Source organism: Salvia miltiorrhiza, chromosome 2 (genome assembly GCF_028751815.1).
Source record: "Salvia miltiorrhiza cultivar Shanhuang (shh) chromosome 2, IMPLAD_Smil_shh, whole genome shotgun sequence".
In the NCBI taxonomy this organism is placed as follows: Eukaryota; Viridiplantae; Streptophyta; class Magnoliopsida; order Lamiales; family Lamiaceae; genus Salvia; species Salvia miltiorrhiza.
The window spans coordinates 51572819-51594107 of record NC_080388.1 but is presented as its reverse complement, the minus strand read 5'-3'; the positions used below and the strand labels follow the sequence as shown (position 1 = coordinate 51594107).

Genomic DNA, 21289 nt, shown 5'->3' with positions numbered 1-21289 from the left:
TTACCCAATTTCTCAAAAATATCAAGCGGCATCAAATTGACTGCCGCGCCCAAATCAAGCATTCCCAAAACCTTTTCAACCCCACCTAAGCTAATATAAAAAATAAAGCTACCTGGATCTCCTTGCTTGGGTGGTGGTTGGTCTAGTACAACAGTGACAGGTGGCAGTGGCTCACTGGGGCATTGGGTAGCCTTGATTGTTTCCACGGTTTTGCTTCTCCATTTCCCCATGGTTATTGGGGCATTTTCCTTGACTACCGCCACGGCATGAGCTTGATGCGGCTGCTTGTCCTGGTTTGGGAACTTCCCAGTTGGCTGTTGTTGCTGCAGTTGATTCAAGGCTCCTGTTAGTTGCCCAACTGTAGTCTCGAGGCGCTTGATGGTGGCACTCTGAGCCTCTATCGCCTGTTTGCTAGCTTGCATGAAAGCTTGCATCTGATCTTCAAATAAGAGGCCTGGAGGTTGGTGCTGCTGAGGTGGGTAGAGTTGCTGCGGCTGCTGGAAATTCCCTTGTTGCATGGGGAACTGCTGCGGGGATAGGTACAATTGATGTTGGTTCTGATAACCCACAGGCTACTGGACTTGACAAAATTGAGAACTCTGCCCATGTCCTTGCATGTGACCTTGGTGTTGCCTACTCGAATACCCTTGTGCAGCAAAGACTTCAACTCCTCCTTCATAGGTACGCTCGTCCATCCTATGACACTCGTTGGCTCCATGGCCATACTCGCCGCATATGCTACAACTCTCGACATTAGGCTCACGGGTGCGAGGTGGTTCTACCCTACTCATCTTCAACTGCTGCACCTCTCTCATAATTTCTGCCACCTGCTTCTGCAGCTCATACTGGGGTGCCACTGCACTGGCCTCAGCCTTCCTTCCACGGACTGATTTCTGTTGTGAGCTCTCAGCTAGGGTCTTGAAAATCTCCTTAAGCTCGTCGGCGGTCTTCCTAGCGATGTTACCTCCTGCCGTGCTGTCCACCATGAATTGAGCAGTCTGTACCAGCCCATCATAGAAAAGTTGCATCAACATCACAGTGGTCAGTTGGTGCTGCGGGCACTGGCGGAGAAGTTCTTGAAATCTCTCCCAAGCCTCATGAAAAGGCTCGTCCGCTCCTTGGATGAAGTTCATGATTTGAGCTCTGATATCCTGTGTCTTGTGATTCGGGTAGTACTTCAGCATGAACTTCTCACACGCCTCCCCCCAAGTGGTTATGGAGTTGGGTGGCAGAGATAGCAGCCACATCCTCGCCAGATCCTTAAGTGCATACTGGAAACATTTAAGCTTCAGCTGATCTTCTGTGATCTCCAACAGTGGAAAAGTTTGCACTTGGGCGCAGAAGTCCCGGATAAACTGCAAGGCATCTTCATTCGGCAGCCCATAAAAGAGGGGGAGCATACTTGAATCATTGGGCTTCAGGTTGTAATTCCTGACTGCAGTGGGGAGCACAATAGCTGAGTTCGTGGCCTCTATGACAGGCCGGGTAAAATCCCCCCATGTACTGCAAATTTCTTCCTGCCATCTTCTAAACTCCAACGCTAGACAAAAAAGGCTCGGCACCCTCTCCTAGGCTTCAAGCACCTCGCGTGCACAGTGAGTGTTGTCAAGTAGAATGCCAAATTCCTGTTAAGACTTTAACTCCCTAGCAACACAACACTCAACAAAATAGATCAAACGCACCGGTGGGAGAAAGAAAATAACCGAACAAAAATAAAAATAAAATAAACACGGAAAACAAAGCAGCACAATCAAATGCCTAAAGTCTTCCTCGGCAACGGCGCCAAAATTTGACTCAACCCAAAACACCTAAGGGATTGACTCGCAATCGTACGAGGTCGTCCTAGTGTAATAAGCTAACCCAAGTCGTCTCTCAAGGAAGGCTAAACAGGGCTCTGATCATGCTACGCATAGAAAATAGGAAATAAACCTAAACACTCTAATCAGAAGGTTGGGTCTGACACTCTCTCTCCGATTAACTAATGCATAATTAAAATAAAGCATATAAATCTATCTAGGCGAAAGATAGGAAGCAGGCAAAGAAAACAATAAGACAACAAAAAGAACTAGGGTTCTAATCTAACAATCTAGAAAGCAATAATTAAATCCAAAATCATAAAGCCATAATTATCTAGGCAAGGGAAATAAACAAGCATACAAATCTATGGCAAACACTAATCATGATTTATCCTAAGGAACATGTAAACGAAAAACAACACAATTTCAACGGAGTATTACTCTAACAAATCAACCAACAATCTAACTATACTAACTAGGCAATAAGATTAACAAAGCATAAATCAATGCTAAATATCATTATCAAAACGTGTTCAATTATCTAGGAAAAGAGCAACCAAGAAAACTTGTAGAATTCGATAATTCAAAAGATAGAACTTACAATTGATTAAAGGAAACGATGATCTAGCGTAATCCGAGAGTTTCTAATGTGTTTCTCCCTACCAAAACTCTAAGAAATAAAGTAAAAATGGAGCTGGAGGCTGGATGGGTCGAGAATGGGGGCCAAAACCCTAAAAAAATGGGTTTTAAACCCTCAAAAACGTAACTGTCAGCTTGCGCAGACGGCCATGGCCGTCCGGACGGCGGCCGCCGTGCCCATTCTGCGGCGGCGCCGTCTATGCCTTTCGCAGAATGGGCACGGCGGCCGCCGCCTCACGGCAGCCACCGTCCACTGCAATGCGCAGCGTTTTTGTTTTGGTCCGTTCTCCCTCGTTTCAAGTCGGATTTTAGATCCTTTTTCGCCTACGAACTCGTATCGAGACGAACTTAGATTCCTTTGCAGACCAATCAACTAAATTCTAACTTTATTTTTGTCCACATATCAATCAAGTTGAGCGTAAAATCCTGAGACAACAAAATTAGCACAAAAGCTCAAATCAGTCAACTCCTAAGTGAAAGAGACCAAAATAAAAGTCAATATAACACGTAAACACCCAGAAATTCATCACAAAATAGGGCTAAACATCTAGTACCAGCTTGACCCCTCAGTTGGTCCACAAATTTTGCCAAGGAATTGCAGAAGGAGGGCCGGTACTTGAGAGTAGTCAGCACCGGGTCAGAGCAAACCCCAAAAGCAAACTGGGGAAGGGCTTTCTCCAGGACCGGATACCACCACGCAGGCTTCTCCGGAGATTCAGCAGTAATGCCCAGCAGGGAATTCAGATCCTCGTCCTTGATGTTATCCATCAAGGCCTCTAGATCCAGAGCAGCAGCCTGCTCCGCTGACGCCCCCAGCACTTCCGCCGTCTTCATCGCCGTTTCTTTGATTACATGGGCGAAAAGCTGGGAAAAGCGTTCCAGATATTCCGGTGTCTTCTGGAAGGCCGCCAGGGTACCCTCCAGCATCAAGTCTAGAAACTGCTGGCCCCGGGAAGAGATGAAGAATTCTAGGCGCTGGTCCCGAGCACCTAGCACGTAGCCTCGGTTCAGGGCACCTTCACAAGCCGAACTCCAGCCGCGCTTGGACTTTCTGTACTCTGCCTGGTACCGCATCCGGAACCAGACAAGGTTATCGTATCCTTCTCTTTTGGCCCTCTCCAGCTCAGAGGCCAGGGAGGCCTTCTCTACCTTCAGCTGATCGACCCGGGCCCGCAGCGCCGCGGCATCCGCCTCAGCCTGGCTGAAGCGCTCCACCATACCTGTGACCTCCTGGTCACGCTTCATTTGCTCTTCTCTCTCCTTCTTCAGGTCCTTCTCCAGTGCATCGTAATCATCGATGCACTGGATTGCCTCCCCAACTTGGGATTCCATCTGCAGAAACGCAAAAGGAAAATATCAGAGCAGAGAAATCAAAAGGTAAAATAACAAAATTGCTAAGGTAAGGACGAATGTAGGGTACCTGAATCCACAATTGGCCGAGGCTGCTGGCCAGTCTCGCCCGCCTCATCTTCCTGGTCACCTCCCGATCCTTGGGATGGATCTGGGTGAGTAACTTGCGAACGAGCTCTCGCCCCATCATGGACGAGACTGGTTTGGAACCAGAGGCCTCTGATGCCTCTGCGGTCAGGGCCAGGGGATTGCCCTCCTCAGCATCCACGGAGGTGGTCTCCGTTTCACCTACTGGCGGACCCTCCTCATCATCCACCAGCCTGCTCCCCTTTCGCAGGCTTTCCTTTCTTCTCTTCTCTGCAAGGGCCAACAGGGCACCCTTTCTCTTCTTCCTGGTGAATGCAGGAGTGGGGATATCTTGGACTTCTCCGGGAGCAGTGGCATCTTCAGAAATATCCACCATGGGGATGATGCCCCCAAAAGTGGCGGATCCACCCTCTACTCGGCCAGAGCCAGAGCCCGAGCCGCCGACCCTCTGGCTGTCCGAACTGAACAACCCCAGGACCTCCATATCCTTCCCCTTGCCCGGGGGGAAGCGCTGAATAAGGGTGATCGCCTCAGCAGCGTCTGACACCGTTCGGGAGGTGTCCGCCCCAGAGCCAGCGGGTTGCGCCGGCGCGTCTGCCCTGGAGCTGGTGTCACCGGAGCGTTGCCCCCCATTACCAGAGGGACGATTGGCTATAAGTGTGTCCCGGCATTTCTGTCTCCACGACATCCCTACAAACAAACAAAGTCATATTACTAAAATCAAGATAATTGCAATTTACACATACTTACTAACACTTGATTTTACCTATAGATGTGCGGGGAAACAGAGGAAATAGGTCATTGGCCGCTAAGGCCGAATTACTTTCAGTCAGCTCTTTACAGGGGAAGGGCTCCTCCCTATTAAGGATGTTGAGGAAACCTATTACCCCTAGATCAAAATCACTAGGGTTTCCAAGGGAATGAGGCTTATATTGGGTTCGAGTTCCATGCCACCTTAATTCTTGGGCACCATACTGACGCCAAGAACCCTCGGAGGTTACCACGAAGCAGTAAAATGACAGAAAGTCCTTGTCATGGGAGTTGAGGGAATTAAGGAAGGTGGTGGGATAGGTTTTGCGAGCGGCAAAACTGTACACAGGGCCGCCCTGCAATCTGAGGGATTGGGTTTGAAGAAACAATTTTGCGGTGTCTTGAACACCGTGAACTTTGCAGAGAATGTGAAAGCAAAATAACCTCCGAAGGGCGGAGGGGGCTATTTGGTAGAAGGGGGTGCGAAAATGATTACAAACCTCCACTAAGAGTGGAGGAGGAGGAAGCCTTAGGCCAGCTTCAACCTGGGCTCGCCAGATGGCCACAATATTTATTTGCATCCGGTGAAGGGGCTCTAGAGATTTTGATTGGAGTTCAAATCTTAGTCCAGGGGGGTTCTTACATTTTTCTACCATCTTATTTAAGCCCGCAATGTCTAGTTAGAATCGAGAACGGACTTAGGCATTTTGGGTGTGGGTGGAGGAGTTTCGGTAGAAGCCGATGAACCTTGGGGGTTTGGAAGGGTGGAAGGAGTTGGAAGGTCTGGAGGATTCTGGGAATGGGGAGAAGCCGGAGGAGAAGCCGGAGGAGAAGGGGAAAAAACAGGTGGGACGCCGGAGGTGGAAGCCATGGACGAAAGACTTTAGGGTTTCAAGCTTAATCAGAGCACCAACAAAATCAAAATAGACAACCTACACTAAATATAAGTACCGGGGAAGGAGGATATGCGATTTACCTAGGTTAAATTCTCTTTAAAGTCTGCGGAAGGGTCTGAAGGGGGAAAGTCGCGGGGAATACGCCGGAGTTGAAGATGGAGGATCGCCGGAAATTGAGAGAACAATCGAAAAGGTTCAAAGTGAGAACGAAAGAAGATGAAGGGTAAAAATTCGAAACTGCTAAGTATAACCTACGCGGGCAACAGCAACATAGCGGGATGGATGACACGTGGCATTGGGAAGAGGATCGACGGTCAAGGATTTCTACGAAAAGACGCAAAGATTAAAAAAGTAACCTCGAGATGCGGAAAAGCATACTGCAAAAGGGCAGGCATTTAATGCAGATGACGTCAGCCACGCGGGCGAACACTCTGACTAGTCACTCGGCTCCAGAGCGAACTAGTCAGACCAGAGGGGGGAGTAGCTGATGAGGAGTAATATATGCGGAGCAGAGGAATGAACTCGGACAGAGGAATCGCTAGGGTCAGAGGAACAGTCCTCGCCAGAGGAATGACTTTCGCTAGAGAAGTCACTATGGACAGAAGGGTGATTTGTCCACGCGCCAGAGCAGAGGAATCGCCCGCCTACGGGCAAAATTACTACTATGCCCTTGACCACGCGGGGAGCATGTCCTCAGAGATGAAATTACTATTTTACCCCTAACTTGTGTCCTATAAATACCCCATGCATCCCCTCATGTAAACTACGTGCTCTTTACTCAATACTACTGCAAACTTATTCTCTCAGCAATTCAACTGTTTCTCTCCATTTTTACGCTCGAATACTAGGTAAAACTCGTAACTTAGAATTAGGTGTTGATAAGATACATTATCAGTGTTGCTCGAATGGATATACTCCCTCCGTCCCATATGGATAGGCTGATTGGGATTTTCACAAAGATTAAGAAAAATCATTGGAAACGAAAATATTTAAGTAAATTTCCTAGTATGCCCATATTTATTATTTAATGATGTATTAAAGTGGGAGTAAATTAAAAAATTAAATAGGGATATAATAGTAAATGAGTAAAAAAACATTACTTTTTATGGAAACAAGCCTATATAAATAGGACATTCAAAAAAGGAAAACAAGCCTACGCATATGGAACGGGACGGAGGGAGGACTATTAGTTGAATATGATGTTGGGAACAGTATTATGACAAATTAAATTTCCACCAATATTAATAAGAGCCAATAATTAATTGAAGTTAAAACACGAACATGAGAAGTAAAATTTTCATAAGTTATAAAACTATTTTCTTTAAAGACTCGTTAAATGGACTCTATCCTGCAAATTATATAAAAATTCTGAAAAATCAATAATTGTGGAAAAGACGTAATAAAACATTTAATATCCAAAGTAGAAACTAACTTACTAGACTTCAGCATTAATCGAACTTAAACATTTGCAGCAAATAGTTCGAGTAAAAACTTTAAATATAATTACTCAAAAAGAAAAAAAGAAAAAGAAAAATTGAGGTCATCTATAAATAGGGGTGATGAACGGGTTGGGTAACCGTATCCAAAATTTAGCATTTATGTTATCCGTACCCAAACCCAAACGATATTCGGTTATCGGTTAAATGAGACGCGAGTTATATGAGTCGGTTAAATGGATAACCGAAATACCATTAAAAAAAATTAGCTATGTTAAATTGTAGCTATTTGGTAGAACTTATTTAATCAATTCATCTTCGTGATTCCTCGTGTGTGTGATGATGCGATGAACAAGTTAATGATTTCATTGAGTTGAGTTAATATTTTAATAGAGTTTAAAAGTTTATTATTGATTATTCTATTATACTTTGACTATTCATAAGTTTATTTAATTATTAGTTTTTAAATTGATACATTTCATTTCACGTAAAGTTGTAGTTATATTATAAATATCAAATTAAATATATTTATACTAATAAAATCATATTTTATAATTTTAAAATTAATTAAATCGGTTAAACGGGTATACCCAATCGGTTATCGGGTATATCCGATAACCAAAAAATCTCAATACTCATACCCATAATCGTATCATTTAACCAAATGTTGAGTATCAATTTTCCGATAACCGATGGGTTTCATTCGATTCGGATATAACCAATATCCAATATCCAAATAAGCAGCCCTATCTATAAGATGTTCACAAGAATTAGATCACTTATATTTATAAATTGAAAACATTTGTAACCGTGCTATTAGAGCATCCACAATGGTGGGTGCGATGGCCGGATCGAACCCGGCCTATCGCACCCACCAGCGATGCCGCACCCGGGTGCGAAGGAGGGGGCGAAGGAGGGAGGCGAAGCTACGCACTCGCCGATTTCGGGTGCGATGGAGGGGGCGTGTAAAACACGCGCCCCTTTTCGGCCGAAAAAAAAAAAATTAAAAACTAGCCGTTTTTTGGACCGTTTTTTTTTTTTCCGTTGCTGATTTTTTTTTTTTTTTTTTTTTTGTAATTTCTATACTCCCTCTATATATACATATACAACCTCATTCTCTTCTTCATCATCTATCATTCATCCATTCTCCTCATTCATCCATTCCCCTCATCTTCTAAATTATTTCAACAAATAACAATGGAAGGCGATTGGAGCAACTATTGGCGTGAACATCCTCAAAATCCATCCCCCGGCGAATCAAATGCTTCCAGGCAAGGATTCTCGCCGTTCACGCAAGAATCCAATGCCTTTCAAGCGGCGGGCACCAATTTGAACCCCCGGTTTGCCGCCGTTGCCGAGCCCGAGCCCGACGTGGAGGAGATTGCTTCTATGCCGGCGGCATCCAAACGTAGCAACTATTATCCGGCAGAAACGGTGCTAATTTGCCGTTTGTATTGCGAGCACACCCACGACTCTGTGGTGGGTGCCGATCAAAAAGGGGCGAAGTTTTGGGGCTCCATCTGCGCCGAGTACAACGCTAAAAGGCCCGAAGGATCTATTTCACGCGACGTCACGCAAATCAAATCTCACTTTCAACGGGTGTCGAAGGATACGAAGAGGTTTGAGGCCATGCACAAAAAATGCCACGATCAATGGAAATCAGGCATGAGTGATATTCAAATCCTGGAGCAAGCAGAGGCAATGTGGCTAGCCGAGTACCGTGTTCCGTTCCGGTATTCGCATGCATGGAAGATCTTGCGCGAGTCGAAGAAATTTTCAAGTCTTGGCGGGGATGTTCACTCCGATGTCCATTCGGACAAACGATCAAAGGGGTCCGACGGTCTTCCCACAACGACTTCTAGTGACGCCTCTATCTCCACCCGGCCCCAAGGCCAAAAGGCGGCCAAGAGAGACAAGCGGAAAGGCAAGAAAAAGGCCGAAGAGACGTCGGAGGATAACCAAAAAGCTCTCGGGTACATGGCGAATATGGTGAATGCAATGGAAACGTTCTCCCAAGTTCAACGTGACCTCGCCGATAGCATGTTGATGAGCCGGGACACCTCTCAAATGAATCCCGACGAATTGGCGTTTCATATGTGCAAGGTGGCGGAGATAAAAAAACGACACAACATCCCGTAGATTTTTAGGATTTTTTATTTTATGTTTGTTTTAATTTAAGTAATTTAGGATTTTAATTTCTTGTATTTCTTTTATTTCTAACAATGTAGGATTTGAATTTTAATTCAATGAAATTTTAATTTCTTAATTATTGTAAAATGGAAACTAGAATAAAACTAATTCAAAAATAAAATAAAATCTATTGCACCCATAGTGAGTGCAATACCATTGTGGGAGTGGGTGCAATAGAAGTGGGACCCATGGTATTGCACCCACTATGGGTGCAAGCATTGTGGATGCTCTTAGACATTCTATTTTTGAAAAAAGTAGAAGACAAGTCTAACTGTCTTGCCTACTTTCCATCATTAATTTCAGCCTAACCCCAATCTGATTTTATTAACGTACAAAGCTGCGAAAATTTAAAAAATTAACCTTCAATTTTCGCCCTTTAATTTTTACATCTTTTTTACTTTTCCGATATCAATATGGATAAATGGATAAGCACCCCCCACCCCCACCCCCACCACCCCTCCGTTACCCGCCAAAACTATTATAAAAGCCCCCATTCTGTTTCAGAATCCACCAGTACTTCTCTCCCACAATCCTGTACATACGCATGCATATATACATATATACATATATAGAGAGAGAAAATTGTATCTAGTGAGAGAGAGACATTGATAGATAGCGCTCAATGGAGGTCCGAGGCGAAGCTAAAAACACCGCTCCATCTTCTCTGGAGATACAGCAGCCGCCGCCGGCGGCGGCGGCGCCAATCAAAATAATATTTCTCGTGGCGTCGATAGCCGCCGGAGTGCAATTCGGGTGGGCCCTACAACTCTCCCTCCTGACTCCATATGTGCAGCTGCTGGGAATCCCCCATACGTGGGCGGCCTTCATCTGGCTGTGCGGCCCGATTTCCGGTCTGATTGTGCAGCCCATCGTCGGATACTACAGCGACAACTGCACCTCCCGCTTCGGACGGCGCCGCCCCTTCATCGCCGCCGGAGCGGCTCTTGTCGCTGTGGCGGTCTTCCTCATCGGGTTCGCCGCTGATTTGGGGCACGCCGGCGGCGATCCCTCCGGCAAGGGCCCTAAGCCTAGGGCCATCGCCGTTTTCGTCGTCGGATTCTGGATCCTCGATGTTGCTAATAACATGTTGCAGGTAGAAATTGAATTGTGCTTATGTTTTCACTAATTCAATTTCAATCTGGAGCATAGACTATATCGATCGCTGGCATTTATGTAAAATTTCCCCCTTTTTTAGGGTTTAATGATGATTGATGAGCATGGATTATGTCGTTAATGTAATCGGCGATGTTTTTGCAGGGGCCATGTAGGGCTTTGCTGGCGGATTTATCAGGCGGAGAAGCTCGGAGAATGAGCACATCAAACGCGCTCTTCTCCTTCTTCATGGCGGTCGGAAACGTCCTCGGCTACGCCGCCGGCTCCTACACCCACCTCTACAGGATTTTTCCCTTCTCCAAAACCCACGCCTGCGACGTCTACTGCGCCAATCTCAAGAGCTGCTTCTTCATCTCCATCGCCCTCCTACTAATCCTCACCGTCCTCGCCCTCACCTTCGTCCGTGAGGAGCCCGCCGCGGCGGCAACGGAGGCGGCGGAGCCGGTGAAGAAGGGCAAAATCCCGGTGTTTGGGGAATTATTCGGTGCGCTGAAGGACCTCCCTAAGCCCATGTGGATCCTGCTGCTGGTGACGTGTTTCAACTGGATTGCGTGGTTCCCCTTCCTGCTGTTCGACACCGATTGGATGGGGAAGGAGGTGTACGGCGGCAAGGTCGGCGAAGGCAAGCTGTACGACCGTGGCGTACGCGCCGGCGCGTTGGGGCTGATGCTGAACTCGGTGGTTTTAGGGGTGGCCTCGCTGGGGGTGCAGTTCTGCGCACGGGGGTTTGTGGGGGTGAAGAAGCTGTGGGGCGGCGCGAATTTCCTGCTGGCTGTCGGCTTGGCGATGACCGTGGTGATCACCAAAACGGCGGACCACACGCGGCGGTACGGCGCCGATGGGGTGCTGCAGACGCCGGAGCCGGGCGTGAAGATTGGAGCTTTGGCCCTCTTCGCCGTCCTCGGCATTCCTCTCTCGGTGAGTTTTTCATTTTCTTTCTTTAATTATTTTATTATTAATTTAGTTTGTGTTGTGTATGTGTGGATTTTTGGACTTCTTTGAACGATTGCATGTGTTTGAATCTGAATTGTTAATTTGTGGTGATTATTAATTTCCTGTTGATTGCTTATCTTTTGCATGAAATACGTAGATGTTAAGACTCTATATATAGCTCCCTCGCATATAATGATGAGAATGAAATTAGTAATTAGTGTAACCATTCTAATCAATTTTAATAGGGCAAAATATTATGTTGTATTTGAAGTGTAATCATTTAAATTCCTAATTCGATTATTTCTTTTCTTTTTTACTATAATTCCTTTCGTTTTCATTTTAAAAAATCACAGCTTTAGACATGGTCACATGGGTTATGAGTAACCTGAAATAATACAATCTATTATTTATTTACTTATCCGATCACGTGAATTAAGTTACCATTAGCGGTATGATGTTTTAGTCATTTGGATTAAATAGTACCCCAGTTACTTGATCACGTCATGGTATAATCTTTTTGGAAAGAATGCTTTTGTCACTTTACTAAAAAAATCTAGCTTTGTGATGACTAAAAGAATAAAACTTTATCTTGAAAAGTGACTGTTTATCTGCTTCAGAAATAATGTATCAGTATGTTTTGGTAATTAAATTAATTTAAATTTAAAGATTGCATTATGGTGAATTATCATGATACCTTCCGCCTTCGCTGTACTGCTAGACCAACACAACACACTTATATGTAGGGCTGTCGATCGGTTCGGGTTCGGTTACCCGTACCCGAATTTTCGGTTACCCGAACCCGAAATTGCCAAATTTCAATAACCGTTCCCGAACCGTTTTAGAAGTTCGGTTACCCAATACCCGCTTCGGTTAACCAATTGGGTTATTTGGGTATCCGAAATACCCATTTAAAAAATAAAATTCAAATAATTTTTGCTCTATCTACTCTAAAAGAAATTACAAATATATAATATATATGTAAATTTACAAATATATAATATATATTTACAAATATATAATATATTTGTAAATATATATATATATATAATATATTTGTAAATTTACCAGTATATATTATAAATTTACAAATTTATAATATATTTGTAAATATATAATATATTTGTAAATATATAATATATATGTAAATTTACAAGTATAATTTACAAATATATTATATAATATATATATATATATATATATATAATAATTTACAATATATATATATATATATTAAATAATTTACAAATATATTTATATATTAATTTACAAATATATAATATATTATATATGATATATTGATAATATATATATTAAATAATTAATAAAATAATTTTCGGTTATTCGGTTAACCTGATCGGTTTTTCGGGTTAACCGATAACCGAAATTTTCAAAAAAACAATAACCGAAACCGATCCATTACCCGAAATTTTCGATTATTGGATACCCAAACTCGAAAATTTTGGTTCGGTTAATTGGATACCCAAAATCCGATAACCATTTAGACAGCCCTACTTATATGGTAAAATTGGAATTAAATGTGATTCACCCGTCGTACGCGATGATTGCCATCTATTATTAAGAGAATAATGCACACCGATTGCTATGGTTTGATAAGAAACAATTTCAAGATAATGACCAAATTTGGCACATAGCCATAGATACCAAAAGGAATAAAGATTAGGTTATCTTGGTTGTTTTCTTTCCATATTGTCAAAGCATCCATATCTACTGTTTGGCTCATGCTAAGCCAATTTAATGTAAAGGATTAAGTCATACACAGAGAATCTGCAGAAAGTAAAAGCTATTTGCTTCTTTTGGGTGAGGAATAATAATTGTAGTTTTGGCATTATTTTAACATTATAATGAAGAAACAGACCATGACCAAATCTGGTATTAAAGATTAGGTTACATTTGTTATAATTGAGAAATTGGCTGAGCCATATCTCTAGTTGGGTAGAATTATTGTAAAATTCCGTTTGTAATGATGCTTGTGTGAGTTGACAAGATTTCATGGAGTTTTGTTTTTTGGGGGTGAAAAATATTGCATTTTGCTTTGCTTCTTGGAAGGGTGGCAGGTTGGTTGAGATGTTGACTTTCGGTAAAAGAGTAATGCAAATTTATTGGAAAACACACACTAAAATGAGTGGGAGAGCCATTTTCTTAGTTACTTTTTATTTGGTCCTTTAGAAATCATGATTAGAGTTAATTTTTGGATGCTTTGAAAGTTGGTTGTTGAGTAATACAGTTAGATCATGATAGTGATCTTTCATCCTAATATACGATAAGTTTTGAAAAAAATCCCTTCATTTCATAGCTGGATGATCCAACATTCAATGTGGGTGTGGGTGTGGGTGTGTGTGTGGGGGGGGGGGGGGGGGGGGGTAGGTCATTTTGTGATGATGAATGTGTGACATGGCAAGAGTTCATTCTATGATGTTTAGGGATGGAGATGAAAAAAAAAAATTGGATTTTGCTTTGTTTTGTATTAGGTTGGCATAGATTCTTGACTTTTGAAGTCACATGACTTTGTTCCACTTTAGTCTTTCTTTTTTCTTTTAAAGATACGAGAAAGAAAATTGCTAATTTTTTTTATCGTCTAATGACATACTGTTCTTGATTAGGTAACTTACAGCATCCCATTTGCTTTGGCATCTATATTTTCCAGCAACTCTGGTTCAGGACAAGGTAAATAATGAAAATATTCTTATCAATTATTTTCCTCCAATTTCTTTGTTCTAAACTATAATCATATTTGCAGGTCTATCACTTGGAGTTCTAAACCTTGCAATAGTTATTCCACAGGTAATATTTTAATCACTTTTGTCCAATAACGCATCAACACAAATTCTCCACTCTGTCTTCCTAGTTGACTTGTGTGTGAATTAAGATGGATCCCACAATCCTACCAAAGAAAAGAGCGAAAAAAAGAATAGATAATATATCATGCCATCATATCAAAAGAGCATGGTATAAAGTTTGAGCACATTTTGTAGTGGAATGAGTTAGTGTGGATTGATTCTGTTTTAATATTTTTGGATTTTTTCCTTTGCTGCAGATGTTGGTTTCTGTCACAAGTGGGCCGTGGGACGACCTCTTCGGTGGCGGAAACCTGCCAGCGTTCGTGGTCGGGGCGGTGGCCGCCGCCATCAGCGGTATTTTGGCCCTCACGATGCTTCCGTCGCCGCCTGCTGAGGCGGTGGCGACCAAGGCTATGACTGCCGGAGGATTTCACTAGAAACCGTGTCTTAAAATTTTAGCCCTCTTTGGGCTTTTTGCGGGCTTGTAATGGTTGCCCTTTAGCTTTTATATCAAGAACTTTGACCAGCAGATTATTACACGCTAAGCGTGATTAAAGTTGTACCTTTTTTTTTTCAGTAATGAAGATGTGTGACGCCTAATTAAATCTTGTCAAATTTACAATTGTTTCTCCTTCCTAATATATACTAGTGTATTACCCGTCGAAATTCGACGGGTACATATTTTCTTGTAATTTATATATTTTATGTTATTCTTATGATAATTATACAAAATAATTTTTTATGTAAATTATTTATATAATTAATTAAATTAAATTAGTAATACATTTTAAATTATATTAATGTCAACAACTTTTAGCAATTAAATTATTAATTTTGTTGAGATCATAAAAATACCCATTAGTTTTCATATGAAATTTTATAAAAAGTTGACGTGTAAGAAAAAAAAAGAGTAGAAATACATATAAATTTGACATAGGTATCATATAATTCCGAACTTCTAAAAGCATAACTAATTATGAAAATAATATCGCCTGATATTTAAAAGATCATAACTGATTTATCGAACATCGTATCATTTGGAGTTTTAAGACCAACCAAGTTGTGGGCATCAGCTCGTCGCAAACTTGACAGATCACCTCTAACTTCTGAGCATCATCTTGTTTGAAACTTGAAAGAGAATCATCTCGTCTAAAACTTGAAAGAACATCATCTCGTCTGGAGTTTTGAGCATCATCTCATCTAGAGTTTGAGAGACCGTCATCAAATATGAAATTATATTCAACCATGACTCCAATTGTCAACTATCTAACAAACATAACTCTAACAATTTAGATATTTTATTTATATATGTAATTTTATTAGTTCAAACTCTAGAGAGAAAGGAAAGAGAAGAGTTCTTAAAGCAGTAAAAGAGAGAGCGTGTGCTTTATTTCATCATCGTAGGTATTTATAGGCATTATAGTTGGGCCGGGGTAAATTAGTAAATTCGTTTGGTCATCTATTCCGCATGCTCGCCATTAAACTAATTAAGGCTATTATTAGATTATAACTTGTCAGGTCGTTGTCCCCTAATTATTGAGCTGGATTCTGTCCTCATCATCCCGCTCTGACTCTAATGACTTAGCTCTGCTCTGGAAGCTCTGCTATGGCAACTCTGCTCTGGAAGCTTTACTCTGGCAACTCAAAATGGTATTATATGGACCCCAATCAACTGTAATTTACATATTCCGTCGAAAGGCTTATAACATATCTTTCACAAGTCAGAAACAAATTTTATTCAAATACGAAGCACTAAAATTACACAGCAAAAGGTTTGCTTTGCTCCCTAAACACAGCAAAAGAAGAACAAAAGTACCTTGTGTTGGCTGAAAAAACACGATGCAGCGTAAATCATTATTAACTAAGGAATTTATAGCTAAAAATCTAGGTATGCAATTAAAACTTATAAATATCGGAAAAGCGAGGATTAAGAATGTAGGTATGCAATTAACTAAGGCCTAATCTGGCGATTTGGCTCTGGCTCTGACTCTAACGACTTAGCTCTGACTCTGGATCTGGCTCTGACTTTAATGACTTAGCTCTGGAATCTCTGCTCTGGCAACTTGGCTCTGGCCCTCTGCTCTGGAAGCTCTGCTCTGGTTTGCTCTGGCTCTGGCAGCTCTGCTCTGGAAGCTCTGCTATGTCAACTCTGCTCTGACAGCTCTCCTCTGGAAGCTTTGCTCTGGCAACTCTGCTCTGGTAACTCTGGCTCTGGCATCTCTGCTCTGGCAGCTCTGCTCTGGCATCTCTACTCTGGCAACTTGGCTCTGGCCCTCTGCTCTGGAAGCTCTGCTCTGGCAACTCTGCTAAAAATCTAGGTTATAAGTTTCCATTGTTAAAATTCTTTCCAAAATTTGTTTTTTCTAAAATAATAATCATTCTATATTTAAAATAGTGAAACGTGTTATTAAATTAGGAAACTAATTTAATACTTACCAAAGGTGTGTAGGAAGAATCACGGCAGATTCAGAAATGAAGGTATCAAAACAGAGAAGTCGTCGGTGGGGTGGGGGTCGACGGCACGGTGGACGAACTCCAGGGCTCAGCGGCGACTATTTCGCCGGAGTCTAGAAGAAGGAACGTCAACGGGTTATAGGAAAAAGAAATCTTAGGGCTCTTGTATTAATTGCTTCGAATGGAGAATTCTCATGGGTTTAAGAAGTGGAAACAGAATCGAACTAATTAAGGAATGGAAGAGGGAGTCAGAGATGAGGCGGAGCAACGCCGCCCTTAGGACGGCGGCGACGCCGGAATTTAGAGGGAGAAAGAGGCGGGCAGTTTTAGGGGGGAATTAGGGCTCGATTTGAGTGTGCAATCGACTTTAGAGAGAGAAAAGGATTGAGAGAAGAGAGAGACAGTGAAGGGGGAGACGACGCCGACCAGATTCAGGGACGACGGCGATGGGGTGAGGAAGAGGGAGGCGTGACTTTTGTTTTAAAAGTGAGAATGAGAATATATAGATTGGATTCTCAAATGCCACGTTGGAGATTGAGATTGAAAAGAAAGAATTTGAGGCCTGTCACGTAGGCTAAGGTCTAATCGTATTATAGAATAGATTATTATTATTATTATTATTATTATTATTATTATTATTATTATTATTATTATTATTATTATTATTATTATAGTAATGGACGAACAGAAACAAATAAAGTTTGCAGAAATGAAAAATATATTTTTCTTCCCTATATAAATAAAATGTATGGATTTATTTTATAAAAAATAAAAATAAAATTTTAATTATTTTGATAGACATAAAATAAGTTTTTGTTTTAAATTAATCAGTTTACAGAATTTGTGCCTTATTATGCAAACATGTAAATCAATGACCGGACCCATTTATAATTTACATATACGTGCATGTCTCAATTCAAACTTAATTTAAAATTAATTTTATTGAAAATTAAGAATATAAATATTACATATATATATATATATATATATATACACACACACACAATATAATATATTGCAACATATACATATAATATGTACGGTATTGAGAAATATAAAATTAATAACAAATATACATCTAATCACTAGCATTCAATTAAAATAATTTATCATATATAGATTATAATTTTTTTCTTATTAGACATATAAATCTAATTTTTATCTAGAAAAAATAAATAATAAAATTTATTAATTTAGATTATATGTAATGTTAATATTATATATATATACATTTATTATTAATTATATTTATTATGATTAATGAATCTTTATATAGAATGTAATAGTTAATTAATTAATAAATGATGAAGATTATATATGGTAAATTTTGAAATGGTGAGATTTGAGATATGCCACATAAGTTAAGGCTTAATCCTATTATATAATAGATGGTCCAATAATACAGTCAGTTTATCTCAGTTCAGATATAATATCCCAGCATTTCCTATGTTCCACAATCAAATTTGTTATTTTAATTATATTTACTGTAAAAACAATTATAGTATAATGGATAATAATTAACATTTATAAAAAAAATTGAAATTTAATATATATTAGATTTCATCAATCATAATACTAAATTATTAACTAATAAAATAAAATTAAATATTAAAAATAATCATATACACTTGTTGAGTATAATAAATCTTACACACAGGAAATTGAAATTGAAGAAATAAAATGAAGAAATATCTAAATAATAAAAGTAATACACAATGAAATACTCAAAAATGAGACGTTGACGTTGTCATACTGGATCTTAAGAGCCTGCATCGCAATGGGGCACTGGGGTCGTTCGATCCAGGCTCCAAAATAAAAGTCAGCACGAATTGGGGTGGTATATCGGGCGCATGCTTGCACGCGCACCTTTTTTTCAAAAAAAATAATAGAAAATTAAAATAAAATTTTGAAAAAGTTTGATTTATTTTTTTGAATCTAATTAAAAAGATTGAAATTTTATTTTAATTATTGTATTTGATTTTAATTAATGTAATATGAAAATTTTAAATTTTAATGAAATGTTAGATTTGAAAATTAAAGAGTTAAAATTAAATAAAATGGAAATGAGAAAATTAGAGCCCCTTTTAAAGCTAATGCATTGGAGAGTTGAGGCTTTAAGATGGGGACTACCTCTTAAAGCCTCTTTTTGGAGTCTTCCATTGGAGATGCTCCAAGTGAGTTTCTCTTTATTATGTCAAGGACGTCGATTAATTATTTTCCTAATTAACCATATTTTACAATAAGCCTAGTTACCGCTCAGACTCAACTCATTGGATTCTTTCCTTTTTAGTTAAGGTGCATGTTCAGGTGAATTTGGCAATGGTAAAATGATGCTTCCTTCATCTCAGCTTTTAGGATCCAATTGAGATTGACACGGGTTCTAATAAAGTGGTTGGGTGTATTGTGAGTGAAATAAAGGTTCCACCTTTTATGTAGGTGTTAGAAACTTAGAATAATTAAAGTGGAGTAAGGGTTCCACCTAATTTTACTAAAAATAAAAATAAATACACAAATGTGGAACATCCAAAAATGAAAATATGAATAGTAAAAGCTGGAATGAGCAGCGGTGATGGAGAGAGAGAGAAAAATCGGCGTCGACCGAGATCGGAGAAGCGGAGACGGCGGATGCGCCGCCGCCGGGGTCGGTGGCGCTACTGCTGGCCTCGTCGTGGGCGATAGAGTTGGCGGTGGCCGTGGGAGCATGTGGCAGCGCCGCTTGGAAGAGAGAGAGCCAGAGAAAGAGAGAGCATGTAGAGAGAGAGAGGAGAGAATGAGAGGAGACTAGGGTTTGCCCATTTATATAGAGGGATAATTTAGTCATTTAACACAAAAAGTGGATATTTTTTAAAGTTTTTATTTGAGTGGGTAAAATTTATTTTTCCTATATAAAAGTGGGTATATATTCTTGTATATTAACTCCTTACTGAAGAGTATTCAGTATCAGTCGTCAACCTAAGCCTTGCTAAACTCTTTTAACTAAAAAAGATTGTGTCAATTTATTTTCGTTTGAAAATTAGCCTATAGGTGTATCCCCCCCCCATACACCTATTCGAGACCCCAAGGGACCTAACACAATTGAATAGTCAATGCATGGTTATGAATTCAAGTTTTAAACCTTGAAGTTACAACTAGAAATAGTGCTAGTCGTGAATTCAAGCTTTAAAATTCGAATTCACAACCAAGACCATTTCTAGTTGTGAATTCAGGCTTTAAAAATTGAATTTTTTTTTTTTTTTTCTAGTGGTTGGGGTGGTTGCCTGTTGTCCAAGAGGTCACAGGTTCGAATACTCTCGGCCACAATAACCACTAGGTGGAGTGTGTGTGTGGTTTGTATTATTTATAATGTAATTTCATCAAAAAAAAAAAATTGAATTCTTAGTCCTAGTGTTGGTTGTAGAGGGTAAAATGATAAATGTGGCTAATTTTATGTCACAGCCCGCCCTAACTAAGGATAGTTAAGCCGAGTGATCTACGACTAGGGATGGGGTTAAAGAAGAAGGGGAAGAAAAGGGGCGTCATTTATAGCCGTAAAACTTACTCATCTTAATAAAACTCGTCATTTTCATTCATGAATACTCAATTGAAAATAGTCTATGAAAGACAGCATAAAACTTAATTAATATCATTAATCAAGTTATACATCATATGAAACCATTCTCTTAAGACTCAAAGTATGACATAACATACTATAACATCAACAACATCTTGCAGCGGAAAGTAGCTAGACATATGTATGAAGACATATTCTAGACAGGTTAACTATTTATTAACAACCCTGGAGACTCCGCTCATTGCAGCACCATCATCACATCAGCTCAACCTGCACATTTAGAAAACATATGCAGGGCTGAGTACAAAAGCACTCAGTGGGCACGTATGCCTAGGTATAAAAATACATGCTTCAAAACTGTAAATTGTCGTGCCATCATAAACAGTACAGCAAGGGAGTTTTTCGCTAAAAAGGCCCAAGCTTACTAAATTCATTTGTGATTCTTAAAGTTCGACTGCAGTCTAAGTTCTCTTGTAATCTATCATATCTGGAACTGTGTGCCGGAGAGGTGGCCACCTCTCACGGTCACTTGACCGGCCAACCCGCTAGATGACTCACGGTCACTGGTGTACACTAGTCCTGGCAGGATAGCTATCAACTGCTCAGGACCCGAATTCGATTGCATCATTGGCAAAGCCAAAGCAGATAGATATCATACTAAAATTTAAACATTTTATGGCAAGACAATACTTGAAATAACTTTAACTCAAAGATCTTGTCATGAAATAACTTGCTTGAATGTAACATTTAAACTCATTTGATATATATGAAACTGAAATTAACAGTTAGATCATCTCATGCATTCATTCGTATAAGAGGCCTACGATACGTAGGGGATCTCTATATACGTATAGTAAAAGTAATGCCCACCTGATTGCAGTGTTTTGTTACTTAAGACAATGATTCTCTTTCCTTAGCGCGATAGGTTACTCAGACGCTTTTGTTTATTTGAACCTTTGATAACACGAAAACATGTGTTCGAGTGAATAATAGAAAAGATAACAACAAATGCAGTGAATCACTATTCACTCATTTCTCTAACTACCCATATTTCCTTAAACGACTATATCTAACTCATATACAATCGTTCTTCCTTTATCAAAATATTTCATGTACCTTTGAGGATGTAGGAAATTCCATTTTATATTATTCATTTATTTATCTATTATAAATAAAGAATAATTCTATAAACATAAAACGTTTTCCTTTTCCCCATTTAATAATGCCAATCACCAATATATATATATACACATCAATAGCTCATTTATAATCTAAAAGTGATATTTTATCAACAATA

General features: G+C 40.1%; 1 protein-coding gene across 1 annotated transcript; it reads left to right on the top strand.

The window, feature by feature from the left end:
- The first annotated feature begins 9627 nt into the window (after positions 1 to 9627).
- LOC131010089 (sucrose transport protein-like) lies at positions 9628 to 14588 on the top strand. Its single transcript, XM_057937478.1, has 5 exons — positions 9628 to 10237; positions 10402 to 11175; positions 13812 to 13875; positions 13949 to 13992; positions 14246 to 14588. Exons 1-5 carry the CDS (start codon positions 9767 to 9769, stop codon positions 14423 to 14425), a joined length of 1533 nt encoding a protein of 510 aa, XP_057793461.1. The 5' UTR covers positions 9628 to 9766; the 3' UTR covers positions 14426 to 14588.
- The last annotated feature ends 6701 nt before the right edge of the window (positions 14589 to 21289 follow it).